Source organism: Colias philodice, chromosome 26, assembly GCF_061535455.1.
Source record: "Colias philodice isolate Cphi_HAF_F1 chromosome 26, ilColPhil1 Martin Lab GWU primary, whole genome shotgun sequence".
NCBI classification, from domain to species: Eukaryota; Metazoa; Arthropoda; class Insecta; order Lepidoptera; family Pieridae; genus Colias; species Colias philodice.
This window is the reverse complement of record NC_143111.1, coordinates 4,428,739-4,447,515: the sequence shown is the minus strand read 5'-3', so window position 1 is coordinate 4,447,515 and position 18,777 is coordinate 4,428,739. Positions and strand designations below refer to the sequence as shown.

The 18,777-nt window shown below is 31.7% G+C and overlaps 2 protein-coding genes and 1 long non-coding RNA gene across 6 annotated transcripts in view; 2 read left to right on the top strand and 1 right to left on the bottom strand.

Annotated features, from left to right (window-relative positions):
* The window catches only part of LOC149476872 (uncharacterized), a 46,448-nt gene extending 44,178 nt beyond the window's left edge, over positions 1–2,270 (bottom strand). The window contains exons 1-3 of one of the 2 annotated variants that reach the window (XM_089711235.1): positions 1,838–2,270; positions 792–983; positions 121–159 (exon numbers count right to left, since the gene is read on the bottom strand). In XM_089711235.1, coding sequence (XP_089567361.1) covers positions 121–159; positions 792–903 — 151 coding nt within the window. In that variant the 5' untranslated portion in view covers positions 904–983; positions 1,838–2,270. The remainder of the gene's footprint in view (positions 1–120; positions 160–791; positions 984–1,837) is intronic. The other variant, XM_089711236.1, reaches the window with a different exon arrangement.
* Positions 2,271–3,812: 1,542 nt separating this feature from the next.
* Positions 3,813–5,298, top strand: LOC149476871 (uncharacterized). 3 transcript variants are annotated; one of them, XM_089711354.1, is made up of 6 exons: positions 3,813–4,136; positions 4,232–4,257; positions 4,340–4,428; positions 4,701–4,789; positions 4,951–5,008; positions 5,123–5,298. In XM_089711354.1, exons 1-6 carry the CDS (start codon positions 4,055–4,057, stop codon positions 5,277–5,279), a joined length of 501 nt encoding a protein of 166 aa, XP_089567480.1. In that variant the 5' UTR covers positions 3,813–4,054; the 3' UTR covers positions 5,280–5,298. The 3 variants fall into 3 exon arrangements, with proteins under 3 accessions (XP_089567480.1, XP_089567481.1, XP_089567479.1); XM_089711353.1 differs by having other exon boundaries at positions 3,833–4,136; positions 4,885–5,008; XM_089711355.1 differs by lacking the exon at positions 4,232–4,257 and having other exon boundaries at positions 3,824–4,158; positions 4,885–5,008.
* A 1,119-nt stretch (positions 5,299–6,417) lies between these two features.
* Positions 6,418–13,651, top strand: LOC149476870 (uncharacterized). The gene is made up of 4 exons (XR_016317714.1): positions 6,418–6,643; positions 6,885–6,995; positions 9,339–9,513; positions 10,486–13,651. It is a non-coding gene; the product is annotated as an uncharacterized LOC149476870 (long non-coding RNA).
* Positions 13,652–18,777: the final 5,126 nt, after the last annotated feature.

Below are 18,777 nucleotides of genomic sequence, written 5' to 3'. Positions count from 1 at the left end.
GAATGAAATTTATAATAATGAATATGCATGCACAAAAATTCACATAGATTATATCAAATTGCAATTTTGAAAATAAGTTATTAGTGTTTATTAAATGAAAGGTGATGTGACTGTACTTACAGTAATATGACTGCAGGGAGAGTGCTATGTCAGAGTCATCTGAAAGAATTAGTCTAATGTTTGATATCTACATATTTTACACTAATTAAATTGTAATAAGTACTAATGTGAGTGTTGCCATTAATATCTAAGGTATTATTATATTATATACTTGTGCAATATTTTCAGTGATTTACCAAAAGCAAGGCATGCTTAAGTATTAATTATGTAAGTTTATATTCTACAGTTTTAGATGTTCATTAATAAGCTTCAGTGAATATTGTTTTTTTAATACAGTGCAACTAAAACATTAGACAACAAAGAATATATTGTACATTCATCCTCTGTATGTAATATTTTTTTATGAAAACAAGTTGGAAGTATAATTTTTAATGCTTAAAGCTTCATTACCAGTTTTATTTTTATGTTTAAACAAACACATGCAGCTTACAGCTATACAAAATGTGTCATAGAAAATTTTGAACTTATATCATCTAAACAATCACCAATTCATAGATATACTTTTAATACAACATATTACATATATAAGCTACAAGTAATACTTAAGGTGACATAGAAAACTGTGATTGAAAAGCATCTAAGAAACAAATGAACCATAGTTAGTTTGTTAAATCACGAAGTAAAAGGTATATTTAACACAAAATACACATAAACATTTCAAAAACACTTACAGCTATAAAAATAGCCCCAAGTGGGCAAACCAACTGCTATGGCGCCGACCACAAAGCACATAAACCCAAGTATGACAACCGCCAATGAGTATAGTGTTTTGCCCCTGGCCATGACTGCATCTCAGCCAAACTCGTAGAACCTTCTAGACGGCATCAGGATCTGTACAGTTGTACAGCTGACGATTCACTCATCTGTGGAAATGAGATATTTTAAAAAAGTAATGCTATAAAATTAAATATAAGATGTAACAAGTGTTTAAACATGCATGATTTAATTTAAATTCACTTAGGCTATTTTTTGGCCTGTCACTGATATTCTGCAATTCATTTTTATTTAAATGTTTGTGCATTCAAAGTGATGGTAGAATAAATAGTTACAGAGCTTATATCACTTCCTAATAAGAATTTAAAAATACTATAGATGACCAGCTAAATTGGTAGGTATTAAGTCGGATATAAGATTATTTGTTTTAGTTTAATAAGAAAGCAGTATTATATCTTATCTAGTTCAAAATCTGCATGTGTATGGGTTTTTATACAAAATTATTTACCTGGGTAAGTTACGAAAAGTACAATTTAGTTATTTAGCCTTTACCTGTAAACCTCTGTAGAGAAAATATAATTTGAAAAAAATGGAATAGAAATTTAGAATTTAGAATTCTAGAGAGTTATAGTGAGAGTTATAGTTTCTAGAATTCTAGACATAAGCGCAATAATTTAAAACTTAAAATGATAACAATGTTCTCTATGCAAATGGTTTGGTATTGAGTATCAATACAATGGAATGTCTCATGGCTAAAGCTTTTACATTCGACTCCGGACTCCTAACGAAACAAGCATGCCGCACGTCTTGTATGCAAATTTTGCATCAAAACATTCATTAAGTTTTGATAATATTCCAATAAGACCACGTCATTTTCATTTGAAATCTTACTGGAGTGAAAATATTTGATTGATTCTTTCGTTCAATTAAAATGTTTATTCAAGCATGCAATGTTCAATAAGTTAGACTACATTACAGTTATTTAGATATAACTTTTACTCACGTTTGCCGGACGAGCATTCGCTGGGAAATCACACGCTGTTCATTCGAGTATGCAACAAACTTTTAAATCTACTTTATATAACGTAACATCTTTATAAAATGCATTCAAATGCGAGTAACATAACACTTGTTTTCACGTGAATGCACAAGGTTCACTCACTATTTCAAATTACAACGACACACCTTATGAAAATACCGCTAAAGCCTTAGTTTTGTAACAAACGGTTTATTCACCTTCGTTTTATTAATCGTAATTCTGAACCCACTACTACAACAAACAATATCACCGTGTGCTAACAATATTTAATATTTAATTTGGTTGGTTACACACGAACAATGAATTTAACGGGAATACGGACGTATTCACTGTTACAATTGACAACCACTCGCGTCGTGAATTCCTACTGAATGTGATCAGTAAATAAACTGGTTTTGAGTCTTGAGACTTGAGTTTGACTGACAAATCTGGGTTGCCACCTTAGCTTAAATTTCAACTGGAAAACTTTTGTAGTACTTTTAATGTAGTTTAAAGTATTATAAGATTATACTACTCTTTGGTTTATGTTGTTTCATTTATAAATAAAAATCGCTGCACTTTCTTTTACGAAAATGGGATTTTTTTAGCTCAGTGTCAGCTTGTAAAAGATTTGCCGATGGATGACGGACGCCTTAAAAATCTCCTCGCATTAGCGGTGAAAATATTATGATTGCTTAAAGGTAGTTTGAGTTATTCAGTAAGATTGTTGTAAATAGGGAAAAATTATAACCACACCAAGACATTGAACAAGCAAATTGAACGGTCAAATTTTGACGGGAAAAGTTAAAACGTCATTTGATGACAGATCGGTCAAATGTTCCAGCTGTCATTGGAGTCGTAGATGGTCGTAGAACTCGGAGCAATTAACAAGCCGGCTAGTTAATTGCTCCAAGTCGTAGAAGGACAATCTCAAAGTCGTAATAAAAAAAATACTAATATACACTAGAGCTAGACTGTGCACCATGGCGCAAAAACCGGTCCGAGTGAGAGCGTTTTTCGTTCCAAATTGTCTCTTTCTAACTAGGTGACCATGACTCAACAAAATAATGGAAAAATTACTTGAAAAGTGAGCGGGTAAAAGTTGGAGTACATATTCTTAGGATATACGCTTTTAAATTAGTTATGATAGGTAAATTTAATAATATGTAAAAATAAACCAAAACAAAGTGTACCTACGTATAGAGTACCGTTAAAGTGAAGCACCGAAAGTAATAATTTTCATTCATAGCTGAATAATATAATTTTTATCGTAGCCATATAACTCTTAAATTGAAATATTTTTTTGCCGATTTATTTCGTGAGATGGTGCAAACTCAAACAAAATAATTCATAGTCACCCTAACTACCATTTCTACAAACATTACTGATAAACCAATCAAAAGAATTGTTATAACGTTAGACAAGGACCATTTCCTTTTGGGAGACCTCTCGCTCGGACCGTTTTTAGTTAGCTTCCGCTTATAAGGAAAAAGCAACTTTAAGTATAAAGTCGTAGAGCATAATATATCAAAACAAATATTTTTGATCCCCAGTCTAGTTATTAGTATAATTTATTTGGACAATCCTAGCTTTCTCTGGCTACGATTGTAGTTAATGTGTAAATAATACAGTTATAGCAGATTACAAATTAATAAAAATTGTCTGACAATAGGCAAAAGTATAATACTGCAATGTAATACTGTGTTTTCGTCATTGCAAAATTGAATCGAGATACATTGATCGGATCGGATCGGATCGAAATCGGTCTATAATATCCATAATATTTTCATTTATGAGTTCACAATTAACATTATTAACCGTTCAGCGTTATATAGCTATAACATAACTAGGTAGGTACGTATAATTAAAAAACGAACTACCTACATATCAATTTTCCACTTAGTACATATTATGTATCAAGTGAAAAATTGGTCTAATGGTAATTGAACATTATTGCTCCTTAGAGCCTACAAACAAAAATTATTTTTAGTTACAATTCCCTAGTTGCTCGACATCGTTATAAATTACCAACCTACTGTCATTTGCTACGAGGCGAGGTCATAGTACTATTTTAGTCTTGCAGATGGAATACTAATTTAAGTTCCGAGCTTTTGTATTCATCCCGGAAGATTTACTAAACAGTTGTATTAATTAATAAGCTATCAAAATTTAAGTGTTTTTTATTATTATAATATTATATGTATGCGGGTTTTTTTTGTGAACGGATGTGCTAAAGTAATAATGCCTATTAAAGTCGTGTGGACTTGTTTACTTTTGTTTTTGTGTAAGCTTTTGCACACTTTATGGTTGTTATGTATTTTCTATTCGAATAATATTTCTATTATTATAACTAACTGTATATTTTTTTTATTTTCATAGCATCAGTGTCTTCTAATCCAGTGTCAGTATGTATTTTATAACTACATTAAAAACTCATGGTGTTGTGTTTTCATGGGAAGATAAATTCATAAAGTTATAAAATTTTAGGGACATATCAGTGATTGTGGAGAACATGGTGACTGCATTTCTAGCCCTGACGAATGTAATAAAAAGTGTGGATGCGACATATATTCAGCGTACGTATAAACAATAAATTATTATTAAAGTGAAACTTTTATTACATCGTCTCAAACTTTTTGGTCTGTGTAGCGCATGTCGCGTGTATCGCGGCTGCCGAGTAGGTATACCTCCTCGGCAGCCGACCGTCACGCGACATGCGCTACACAAAGCAGTGTTTGGAACCGTTCGAACAGTTTCACTTTTACCGTGGTTTCATAAAACCACACAACATTTTTAGTATCATGTTGTTTTATTTCTTTATACTATAAAAATGAAATTTTTGTTTTAGCATGCTGTACTATAATGAAACTACTAAAGAATGTGATATAAATGTAAAATTACTTTTGGAAACATTAACTGAAAAATATAATACGCAAGGTAGGTGAAACATTAACTAAACAGTGAACTTATTTCATTAACTACCTATATTATGTTTTCTCAAAGCATTAATTGATTTTATTTTTTTCTTACAGAAAATGTAATTTCGGAGGCAAATAGAGTATTTAAGTACATAATCTTTTCAGTAATTATATTTGCAGCTTGTGCTGGAATATGTGTTTGCTCGGCGTGTTTTTATTGCTGTCACATAAATTATATGTAAGGAAATTCTATTTATTTAAGTAAAAATTTGTATATGCAACAACTATTACGTCACCACTTTAAAAATTATTGTCACTATCTTTAATTATTGTATTTAAACAATTGTTTTAGGGATAATCGATTAAAAAAAGATGTTGATGCTTTGGCCGCTAAATTAAAAAGGGAACACCGTTATAAAAAAATGCCACATACGCCGCGGCCGCCACTACCCCAATCAGGAGAAAGCTGCAATATAATCGTTGATAACGCAGGAGTGTATTGTGTTTAATAAATAAATGTTATTAAGATTTGATTTGTTATACATACATTTTCCAAACATGTAATGCCTTTTATTATTTTTGAGATATTTTTGTGGAGTATCGGATAACTTTGATGGAAAAATGGACATTCCCTTCTCATTCCAAAAGACTCGTACCAACACCAAGAAGTCTAATTAAAAAATGCTAGTGTCATTTTATGCTATTGACATCTTAAGCGTCTTATTCACGGTCAATCCCCGACGTACGTCGGCTCAAGGCCGCGGTGCTGGATGTATCCTACTGACGATCGTGCGCGCATCAAGCATGGCTAGGGTTGCCAACTTTTATTTGAAGAAATAGAGTATATCTGATTTTAAAGGAGGTAAATAAAGAGTAAATAAATATTTTTAAAAATGTATTTTTTTGTACTTTTTGCAGTAACTAAGAATTTTTCATTATTTTTAAATGAATTATATGAATCCAAACATTCCAAATCTAAATTTATATATTTCAAGAGCTCATTTTTAATTAATTTTTAATGAAGCTCGGTTTCTCTCTTCCCGCTACTTCACATTCATGACCGAAAAGACTCTTTCAGTAAATGCTAAAGTGGCGGGAACAGAGAGATCATTTTTTTTTAAACAAACAAATTCGTCAAGATATTTTTTTTAAATAAATTGCCATTTTTCTGCAGTGGACTTTTGCATAAAATCTGTGTTATTCAACAATTCGCCTTGGAGTTCTTTTAAAATAATAACTTCTGAATATAAACTGTCCATGTGTACAAGGTTGATCCAAAAGTAATGATAATTGGGATTTCCTGTGTACATAAAAATCAAAAATAACCGTTTCTTGCTTGCTCATGTACTCACTAAGTTATCACAAAAAAATCATATCAATAGGCCACGTTTCCAAGTATTTACATTAATTTCTGTTGGCAACACTAATCTGCTGTACGTCCGCGCTATTCACTGTCCATCTGCACGACGTTCGCGGTGGTGGGGGTGCTTGCTGGATGAAAAGTTGGTCGTGCACATCCAGCAAGCTAATAATAATAATTATTGACGTACGTCAACGCTATTCACTGTCGTTTTGCGTCGTGCATCGTGTATGACCTTGGCGGGACGTACGTCAAGATGGACCGTAAATAAGACGCTTTAGAGATATTGAGAATTTGAGAATTGACGTTTGATACTTGACAGTCATTTTGAATACAATCATGAAAATTCAATCAATAATCGTCTAATAAACGCTGAAATATGAATGAAACTTGATACTATGTGTATTCTTAATGTTTTAACTTCCTAGGGAAATGAATTAACTGATAATGAAAGTGTTTTTACATCTCTAATCTTTAGTGTGCCACTTTTTACGAGCCTGAATTACATACATAGTAAGTATTTATATTAAAACATTTCTATAGACTTCGTATACATTCTATCTTGTTATATGTTTTTTAAGTAAAAATACATTCAGCGACAATATCATCTTTTCTGCATATTCACGTACCTATTCATTTGGATTTGTTGCATTTTAAGTTCAACTTTGAATCATTGTGTTATTGAGGGTGTTTATAAAATTTTCTTGTAAGTAGTTGTTGAATATTGATAAAATATTTGTATGAATCCTTTTAGAGTTGGGACAATGACTGATATAAGTGGCATTGACTACATGATTACAACATTAGGAGCTTTTCTGATGTTGGCATTTGTTTGCTGCCTCTGCTGTTTTTGTATGAAGTTGAGGTACCTAAGATAATTATTATTGTACTACTACTTAAGTTCAATCTACCTATATATAGTAGTTTTGTATCTCTTTACAATATTATAAATAGAAAAAGTAATTTACTCTGCTTATGAAAAAAAAGATATTCTTAAAACATGGAATAAAATGCTGAACCTTGTCATTTTGTAAAGCTTTTTGCACATTTTATAGTTTATAATTGATGCTTTTTACTGTATAGTATTTAAACAATTGTTATTATATTGTGAATGACTTTTGATAAATATACATGGCAACAGGTATCTGTTGCCATGTATATTTATCAAAAGTCATTCACAATAAGTGCAGTGGAATGAAGGTAGATAGAAGTAGAGCTGTAGTTCCACCGATAAGGTTGAATTTGCAACATTACTTACTTATAGTTTGTATATTAAGAGAAATGTAATAATTAATTTAATTATTAATTGACGAATATAGTAATAATTTCTATACAATAGTCAATAGGTACAAAATATTGAAATTTATGTGTATAAATTTTTAAAGAATAATACAGGGTGTCCCAAAAAGTAGTGATGAACGGAAGCTGGGAGGTAGAGGACCTAGAGGGCTATCCGAATCACCCCCATGTGTGTTATGCAATTTTTCGTATTTTCGGAGTTATGACTCTTTTTTCAATTTTTCACCTATCGCCGAGTACGACGATATTTTCACTCATGGTGACATCAATTATTGCGGAAGATGCTTGATTTTTTTTTGTGTGCTACGCTGAAAGATAGGCCAATTCAGGATGGTAATATTTACTATCGTTAGATCTTTGAATGGAATAAAAAAAAGGATGAAATGCCAAGAAAGGTAAAATTTCCCGGTATGTTCACCACTTCAAGGGTCCGTAAAAAAATAAAATCACACAAAAAATGTTTTCCGTTTGGCTTTTAAAAACTTGCTCTATCTATCAGGTAGCTACCCTGAAAATTTCATTTTATTATTCAGAAGGCTTCAATCGAAAAATTGAAATCTAAATGTGGTAAGTGCAAAAATTTTATTAACATGATGATCATTAAAACCAATAAATAGGTGTTTAATTACCAGAATTTTTTAAAATGACCCCGCTGTTGCTCAGTGCAAGTGCGACATCACCGTAAAAAGTTGTCTTTTAAATGTCTGAATGCCCTTTTATCATTTTTAATGGTTTCTTCTGCTACTATGAATTTCCGGGTTATTTCGTCCAAATTGTAGCAGTCTCTCGTCTTTGTAGTATCCCCACGGAAAAAAATCAATATGGTTTATGTCCGGAGACCGTTCAGGCCAGGCTAAAGGGTAAAGATACCCTGAAAGATGGATTGGTCGTTGCAGCCTGCGCATGCGCCGGTGACGCTTGTCTTAAAACCTGGCCTCCACGGTCCCTCGACCTAAACCCAATTGATTTGTTTCAATGGGGATACTAAATAGACCTCGGCTACTTGAGAGAATGCCACAATTTGGACGAAATAGCCCGGAAATCCATAGTAGCAGAAGAAACCATTTAAAATTATAAAAGGGCATAAAGACATTTAATAGACAACTTTTTACGGTGATGTCGCACTTGCATTGAGCAACAGCGGGGTTATTTTAAAAAAAATTCTGGTAACTAAACACCTATTTATTGGTTTTAATGATCATCATGTTAATAAAATTTTTGCACTTACCACATTTAGATTTCAATTTTTCGATTGAAGCCTTCTGAATAATAAAATGAAATTTTCAGGGTAGCTACCTGATAGATAGAGCAAGTTTTTAAAAGCCAAACGGAAAACTTTTCTTATGTGATTTTATTTTTTTATGGGCCCTTGAAGTTGTGAACATACTGGGTAATTTTATCTTTCTTGGCATTTAATTCTTTTTTTTATTCCATTCGAAGATCTAACGATAGTAAGTGTTACCATACTGAATTGGCCTATCTTTCAGCTTAGCACACAAAAAAAATCAAGCATCTAGCGCAATAGTTGACGTCACCATGAGTGAAAATATCATCGTACTTGGCGATAGGTGAAAAATTGAAAAAAGAGTCATAACTCCGAAACTACGAAAAATCGCATAACACACATGGGGGTGATTCGGATAGCCCTCTAGGTCCTCTACCTCCTGGCTTCAGTTCATCCATACTTCTTGGGACACCCTGTATAATAAATTCGATCACTAGACGAGATTTGATCCTGCATCCTTTCACGCCAATCCGGGGCGGACGCCTGACCAATTCGACCACTAGTGATCCCGCCAGAGCAATTGAATTTATTCTATTTTTTCAGTTTTATGTTTGATGTTTCTGCTACTAGTGTCAATAAATCTTTTAGTATTGTTTAATGCAATCCACTTTCACTAAATTCCAGTGACATGAAGATGAGGAATTATATATTGGAATTAGCAAAGAAGAAGAATGTGAATGTTGATCTAGAAAAACTAAAACCAAGGAATACTTGCCAATCGCCGCATGCAAATGAAAACTGTACCATAATGATACCAGATGTTGCTATAGTACTCTGAATGGATTACAATGATTGCCAAGTGAGTATAACTACAACTTCTTTTACCCACAAGTTCGCACACACCTTCAAAGTTACAACAATTGCTTAATAAGTATTAGAATAGAATAGAAAACACTTTATTGTACAATGCACACAAAAACAAAATTTACAGAAACAATATGTAACTTAAAATAAATGTACAATTTGGCGGCCTTATTGCTTGAAAGCGATTTCTTCCAAACAACCTTGGGATATAGGAAAAATAAATCAGTAAAAAGGTAGATAGTGCATAAATACATACATATACAAGAAACTGTAATTATTCATTATTCATAGATAATATAACTAGCTTTCAAAGGAAATTCCTATGTGAAAGTGATACCCTGTGTCCCCTAGTGGGGTAAGGGGCAGATGCATTATTCATACATCTGTTTCCACTGATCGATTTTCTTTAGAGACAAGTAGGTGATCAGCCTTCTGTGTCTTGCCAGGCCAAAACAGTGGTTTAAACTTGTGTTGTAGAGGTTTACATTGACTTGTACAGTACGATTCAAACTTAATGGTGGTTATAAATGTATAAATATTAATAGTGGTTTGGAACATCAAACAAGCTGATGAACGGAAAATAATTTTAGATATTACCGGAAAGTAAAGGTTCAGATACCTGCGCGCACATGCATTCGCAGCTAACTTCCGAACCGCCATTAAGTTTTAATCGAACTGTAGCAGTGAAACAACAAATTTTTTATAGCACTAGCACCTACAATCTAAATCATTGTAATACCAGGGAGTGCAATGTTTTATCTTTAGAGTTTAGACCATAGATATTCTATGGTTTAATACGAAAACATGTTTTGTAATAAGACTTTATTTCGATTATAGTTTTCGTATGATTAAAATCGCTTTGGTAGTTAGTCCATGTTTTGTTTTAAGTTGGTTTAAGATATAGTTGTTCTTCAATGCAATATTTTTATTTATCTAATTACAATTTATGCATTTTGTGTCTTTACAGAGTGACAAATATTTTTGGGCTCATGGATTTTGATGTCCCTCACAAGGAAGTAAGCATGTTCTGCCAAATTTTTATTTATTGTAAATAGTTCTATATTGTACATTGTACATTTTTTCTACTGTCTTATACTTTGAAATGAGAATTTCTTAAATATACTTTACACTAGTAAAGAGCTATTGTAACATCACACAAGAGAGAAAGGCAAACATTCTAAAATAGTAATAAGTACCTTTTCTATACTCTTTACTCTGTACCTATGTATAATAACTTTCTAGTCACTTTGTAATTATTGTCTTACAAAGACACTAACTGCCTGCTTTTTCTATATTATTTGTAGGGTTTTAAAGTATGTGATTATATAGAAATTAATATTGTTATGTTTAAAACAATTTTAATTTTATGTTTTACAAGAACTTAAATTAGCGGCCTATACTAAATATGTTTTAAAATCTCAAATGGAATAACGAAAATTGATTAGTAGCATAGTAAAAAGAGAACAAGTAAGTTATCTTCGAACAAAGTACATCGCGCCGTTTGTATGTACGCGGGGCGCTTGGCCACGCCCCCCGTTCATGTCCGTACGCAAGCTTGACGCACGCACACAACGCCGCTCGGTTCCTTCTCATTGACCGTTCCCGTGCTGTGAGCGGTCGGTGTTTGTTTATACAATTATTTAAAACTAGTGGTCCGCTCCGGCTTCGCCCGTGATACATATTTCGCAATGAAAGGCCTATGTCCTTTCTCGGGTATCAAAATATCTCCATACCAAATTTCATGCAAATTAGGTTCAGTAGTTTAAGCGTGATTGAGTAACAGACAGACAGACAGAGTTACTTTCGCATTTATAATATTAAGTATGGATATCAACGTGACAAGTGACAACCCTGCGCCTCTCGAGTTTAGGTATCGTGCACTCCTGGAGACGGCCTACTTGTTCTCTTTATGCTATGTTAGTAGTTATTGGTGATAGACGTAGATTGTAGATATTATATTATTTACTAAAAACTTGATAAATGTGAACTTCTGAAGCTGGATATTATTATTTTATTATATTTAAGCTAATATAACAATTTCAATTTAAAACTGTCTATGGCACAAAATAAAGTCTAATTAGTAGGATAATATTATGTATTGATCTGTCACTTTTATTTTAAAATATAGTCTTCTGATATTTTTTTTTAGTTGCAGGTTTATGATTCATTATTGTAAAAAGGAAATCTAGGCCTTCTTTTTTAATGTATTTGGTGCGATTAAAATCCTTAAAAAATTGTGAACAGTCCATGTATCTATAATTAATGTTTTATAGTATATTTAATAAATAAGTAATTTATTAAGATTGTAACTGGTCACGTCTTGTCCACGGTAATAATTTATATAATGAAATCTTAATTAATAAATATTACGCTTGATAATATACTGAGAGTATTAAAATTTAAGCAATTTTTTGATGATTACTAGTTCCTTAAAATTATTTATTAAGCAAGTAGATGAAATTAATTAAATATATTGTAGTGCATTTGCTCTATCCGAACCTTTTGAATGTATGCATAAGACTGTAGACTTTGTTGTTCATCAAAAATGAATAAAAAGAACGCTATATATATTAAGCTTAAAACAATTATTGTGTTCTTACTTTAAATAGTTGATTAAAACTTTTAATAAATGGAGTCAAGCTGTGTCATATTCAAGCAATTGTTTATACATTTTAAAATTAATTGAAAACATTTGTAGAGTTGCTATAAAGACATTTTTTTTTCAAAAACATACTAGGTTTTTGGAATTTCATAATACATATATTATGTAGAAAATATACGAGCACGTAAATCGTAGATAAACCTTGTACATAATAAAATATGGATATTATAACTATAAACTGCCTAATATACTTACTTAATAATATGTAATTTCGTGAAACAAATTCATGTCGTTCACTTAAATATCGATTTTTATAAATTTTAAATACTTATTGACAAAATTTAAGCAGAAATAAAAATGTCTACGTTTCTTTAATATAAAGACAAGTCACAAATTTTATAACAAGTTATCTAATACCTTCAAAGTTTCTTACCCAGGAAAGCAAGCAAGAATTTATATAAAAGTATACCATTTTAATTTAAAATAAGCGGATGGTCTGAATTGAATACGCCGACATAATTTATTTATTACTTAATAGTAACGTTAATACTTAAATGTACTGTTTTATTTTTTAAATATGTCAATTCACGCCTCTAAGTCAATTTCTCTCTTCACAAGAGAAGTAATTAAATAGAAAATGATGTTTTTTTTCCTTGGGTAATAACTTTGTACACAATTGTCTTAAAATTATTTTTATTATGACGCAGAAGGTAGCGCCATCTACAATAATTATGATATTTGACTTCAATTTTAATCGTGTTTAAATTTTCTTTCTCTGCATTCAGAGCCTGAGTAGACTGTGTAAATTAAATAGTAGACCATGTAGTTACTATTCTATTTCGAGGGTATTTTTAAATTATGAGATCATTGATAAATGTGTGTATGTTGTGCCTTAGTGTGGCCACGAATGAAGTTTTTACGATATATCTTTATGAGATATCTATTTTTCATCTGTATTCAATTTGGTACCTTATGTAGATGTACCGTAATGATAAATTTGCCAAAGTATTATAGACATTATCTATTTATCCTATGTTTCTAGTCACAGTACTCGTTTGTATTCCACAAGGACCTTTTTTAATAATTCATATAATCAATTATAATCTCACTTATTAGAAAATATTGTTCATTTGAAAAGAGTTTTTATAATAAATCTTGAAACTAGTACTTAGTTCTGAAATTAAAATACTTTAAATACGCACACAAGTTAAGAACAAGAGTAGACAATTTCCTAAATTAAAGCCGAGAATCTATACTTAACATTTCTTAATACAGTTTTAAGCATTTTCAAGTTTATAAAAAGTTTTTAAAGTAATTGAAATCTAAAATGTTTTTTAAACACACTTTATTTTAAGGCTCAACTAATGAGTGCTTTGTCTCTCTCGCTCTTAAATGATTCAGGCAAGTGCGAGTGGGACAGAGCAGCTATTATTTATTCTGATGAATTTTTGAGTAAATAATTACTAGGAATAAGTAGTAAAATGTGTACGTGTTCAGCATATTTTTGAAATAAACGCCTTTATAAAGAAACTATGTGTCTTTTATTTATATTTTAAATCACATGACATGTCGAATTGTTGTAACACATGAATTATGAATTTTTTGGTATTGAACCAAAGTTAAAAAATATAGGTAAGTACATTATGTATGTATAGTTGAATCCAAATAACATATTCTTTACGTTCACAGTACTTATAAACTTTTGTATCTTCGATCATATTATATTATTATGAGTTAAATAACTATTGTATTAGTAACTATAAATAACTTACAAACAAAGCAATCGAAAATTTATTAATTGTCCTACCCTCATTTAGTTTGTATCCCAATCTCGTTAATTACTTCATATCCTAATAAAACCACCTCGCAAAAACGCCATACCCATTGAACTTATTATAATAAATAGGCCCCATTATAAACTCAAATATCCGTAGAACAAACTATTTATCACATAACCCTATCTGAGCCATGTGTTGATGGTATACGTCAGGGTATTTATATTAAGCGCGAAGTTTGAAGCATGTTTCAAGTACTTAGGTGTTCGTGCGTGACATCTGGGTCGAATGATAAATCTCCTTTGACGGAGGTCTCCCACAAATACGATAATGGAGGGAACCGTGTTGGTTCGTGATAACGAGCGATTCCGATCGATGGTATAAGGGAAGCAGGAAGGAAGTATCTACGTTATGTGTATGTATAAAATATTGGTGAACGGTTTTGGTGGATTTGAAAAGTAAAACACTACTCTACTATTAGGTATGTATCGCTAGAACTAGTTTCTGTACTATAATGTTCCAAGTAATAAAAGCCTGTCTCTCATTTTATGGTAAACCAAGGTACCTAAGTTTCAGATCGAGTCATGGCTTTTCTTCATTGTCGCAAGGCGTAGTGGTCGAATGGCACTTCGGCCAACGATATAATAGGTGATAGGGCTCCTTTCCACGTCCTTTTATAATATTACCTATATCGTTGACGACGGCCACGACAGGATTTTTTTTTACAGAAAGCTTTGTGGATGTGTTGTATTGGAGCCTTAACACGCTATGTGGATTTTTTAATGTGACCACGACGTGTTGTAGTTAATTTTCATTCGAAGGGCGTTTTCGTTCTTTGAGCGTATAGTACCTATCTACTATCTACTTATGTACTTACATTGTATATAATTTTTTTTAATACCAATTTAAAAGCGAATTTTTTTTATTATTCTTTAACTAAGTAGGTAGGTACATCGAAGGTAAAACCAAAATAAAAAAAATATCGTAAAATGAATGTTCCCTGATAGTTGGTTATAAACTCACCATAGTGACTCCGTGACCCCATAACTGTTAAAGCGAACATAAATTCGGGACGGTCTATAAGAGGGCCTTGTGACATATTTACGGTCCAGCTTAGTCCATAAAAAAGTCCTAAAGACAGTTGTAAGTAATGAAAATTACGTCATCCTGAATATTCCTGAAAGTAAAGTATTTAGATCAGTCGTTAAATTACCTTATGTTTATAACGTAGGGTACTTATATGAACTTGGCAATCATAAGATATAGAAGTAATCCCTATAAAAAATAAAAGAAATATTAAATTAGTAACTAGATAGCATTGAAAATATCTCTATATACCTATTGACTTGTATATTCTCTTCATAGCAATTATAATTTTTATTCCATCACATAATAAAATTCTGAACACAATTCATTTGAGTCCTAATTATTATACTTCCACACAACTTCTGTCCACTTTGAAAATGCAAGCAATTTACTATTCGAAATTAAAACCCGATTTCGGATTTAATTGTTTAATTAAGGGCCCAAGTTCGTAAACTGAAGATGGAGTGGCTCGCATTGCTTGGAAATGTTCGCAATGTAATTATGCAGGTACAATGCAACCTAATTGCCTTGACTTCGGAGAGCTTCCATTTGAAGAGAAAAAGTAGGTATCTTGTGATGTTATGATTTATTGGATTTATAAGAGCATTTTGATTATTATTATTTTTAAAATGTATATATATCTATGGAAATAATTTGAATGCTGTATAATGTAGGTACTTACCTATAAAGCTGTTTTTCTGTGACTTATTTATTTATTTAACAGTGAATGTTACTTTGATTTTGTAACTTCAGTTTATACTTATTTGGTAAAGATAAATTAAAAATAATTTAAATATATAGATATTTATATCACAATGAAATACACCCAATTTTTCATCATTATTTCATCATACGGCATCCTACCTATTTTTATGTGAAATACCAAAGAAAGTACGATCCAATAAGCAACGATCAATTAGTGTTGTAAATAGAGCCGCCTACATGGCTTTGATATTACTAAAAGCCTTTTCAATCACTCCTACCTACATAGGAAAACCAATGAATTACCTCGTGTAGAGAATATGGCGTAGGCCGTAAAGTAAGCAATATTCCTGGCTCATTCATTAAGAATCACGAAATGGGCAATGGAGTTGTGACATTTCGGATGATATATGGTAGTGATAATGCATGTGAATGGTTGATATGTAATGTGATAAAGTACTTTTTGTATGATACTGAAATTGATAGAATTGGATCTAGCTTTTTGAAGTGAAACTTCTTTAGGCGCATTGAGAGTAAAATTTCAGGTCGCGTCATGGCAATACCGTCAGGTCATGGAGTTTAGGCGACGATTTTGGTATCTTTGAATCTTGAGTTTATCTTGCCAAAGAAGTTTCACTTCTGACACGTGTGGTCAGAACACACGCTCTTTTTTTTCTTACTGTACGCTTAAACTATTTATATCTATCGTATTTTACATTCATGCATGGCCAAATGAAAATGTATTTAGTATTTTAAAGATATTTAACAAGGAGTATACAAGTGTAGCATAAAAATATCGTGAAATTACAGTTAAAAATCCGCTACAACCTATAAATCATGCAAAATCATAATTATCTATTCTGTGCCAAAAGGTCGATCGAGGAACTTTAAACAAATGCTATCAAAATATTTTCAGTTCATTCTATTTCACTTATTCGTAAATAAATAATTTTCTAATCTCTGCTCTACTAATTTTAGCTTGTCTATAGTCGTATTGATTTTGTTTGTTTAAACAACATTATTATGTATTATTTCTAGTAAGATTTTCACATCATACAGTTTATTAAGAAAACATATAAGATTTTTAAAACTATAACATTTTATAATATGAATAGATCGAATGACTTTTGATGTATTCAGTCTTTATGAAAAGTATTACTAGCACAGCACAGCTAGTTTACAGAGCAACGGGTAGGTTCCTATAATAGGTGGTCGCGGAAGAATTCCACCAATACCCGCGGCCCCATCATTAAAGCGGCTTGACGGAACACAGTGGGGTTTTAGTCGGTAAGAATCCGACATAACCCACGGTTCCTTCCCCGGGAGCTGTGGGTATCTTTGGAAGATTTCCCCACTTAAAAAAAAAGGTTCCTATTATGGGTATTTAAAGTTTTCTTATTTTTATATAGAATAAGATTATAGATAAGGAATTTCTTATAATCGGATGCAAATATTGAACTTATTTTTCATCTTGTGGATAATAATAGATAGTATTTCAGAACTAGTTTAAATACTAACGTTAAGTGTTTAGTCGAAAAACCTGCCATATCTAAACCTTTACCTATCAAAGAAAGCTGTAAATGCCATTTAATATATAAAAATATAAATACCGGCAGCTTCACATTCTCTCAGAGTTATTTATTAGTCGTGTATGGCAAAATATTCGCGCGTTAAGTCCGGCATACTAATGACGTGTTTACTGCTGAAGCCCACGTATGGATTCTTTTAGGGCATGACATGTCATTCATATTTTTATTATATTTTGCGGTAAACCAATAAAATCAAACGATTAAGTATTCTTTAGGGATTCAGCATGTTTTTCTTGATGTATATATTTATTAAAATAATGTTTGAAATAACTTATTTTCCTCACTATACTGATTACTGACTGACGAAAAAAAAATCATATTTGTATCTATTGAACAATATTAATGAATAGCAGGAATAGAAATAGTTAAAGGAGGTGGGGGTAGTACTTACATCTTACAAAAAAAAAACTGCACAAGTTCCGCGCTCAAGTACTGGAAAAGCAGACGATCTCTATTTGTTTATTCGAATAATATTCCATTTTCCGAAGTGCAAATGCCATTCTTTGACTCCAAGAATATCGAATTTCAAAGCAGTAGGTAATGTCAGACGACAATGCTCAGAATCTCGTTAAACTCATGATCCTACCCTGTATTTACCATTTTACATTTCACATCACAGGGATGAAAGAAAAATTTTAAAATCTATGCAGGTTTTTTTTTTATTTCATTTTATACCTAATATAAATAACAATTTTTGAAGTGATCAATAAAACACTAAACAACAATATTATATAAATTATGTATCTCTTAGTTCTTATATTAAACACTTTTAGCATAAAATACATCTCAGTTATATTCAAAAGACCCTTTAAAATTCGTAAAAGCTATATTATATAAAGCAGTAATGAGACGATAATTCTTTATCCGACTCGAAGGACCACTGACTTGAGGTTCAAATTAGCAGCTCCGTTTACATCTGCACCCTGATTTATGTCCCTTGGAGACTTGGCTCATTGGGTTCCGCTTATAAATGGGATAATCCTTGAGCGACGAGCGGCTTTAGCTGAAAATAACAAGAAAAATCACATTGAAACGGATATTATTTACTTCTACCTTTTTATTAATAAATGAAGGAATTTCCAAAGTGAAGAAAAGTCCGTATTTATTGCATACTAGATTGAAGCACGAAAGGGTAATTGTGTAAATACATTACTATAATATGTATTTATATTGAATTAAAAAAACGTTGTGTGGTTTTATGAAACCACGGTAAAAGTGAAACTGGTCTAACGGTTCCGAACACTGCTTTGTGTAGCGCATGTCGCGTGACGGTCGGCTGCCGAGTAGGTACCTACTCGGCAGCCGCGATACGTACGCGACATGCGCTACACAGACCAAAAAGTTTGAGACGATGTAATAAAAGTTTCACTTTAAAAATAGAATGGATAAATGAATTGAGATAAAAATAGCATATTAATACACATAATATTTATATGTCTGATTTCAGCTTGAAAGAACACCGTGAACCATAAGCATTAACAACTTCATCTTCATTGAAAAAAACC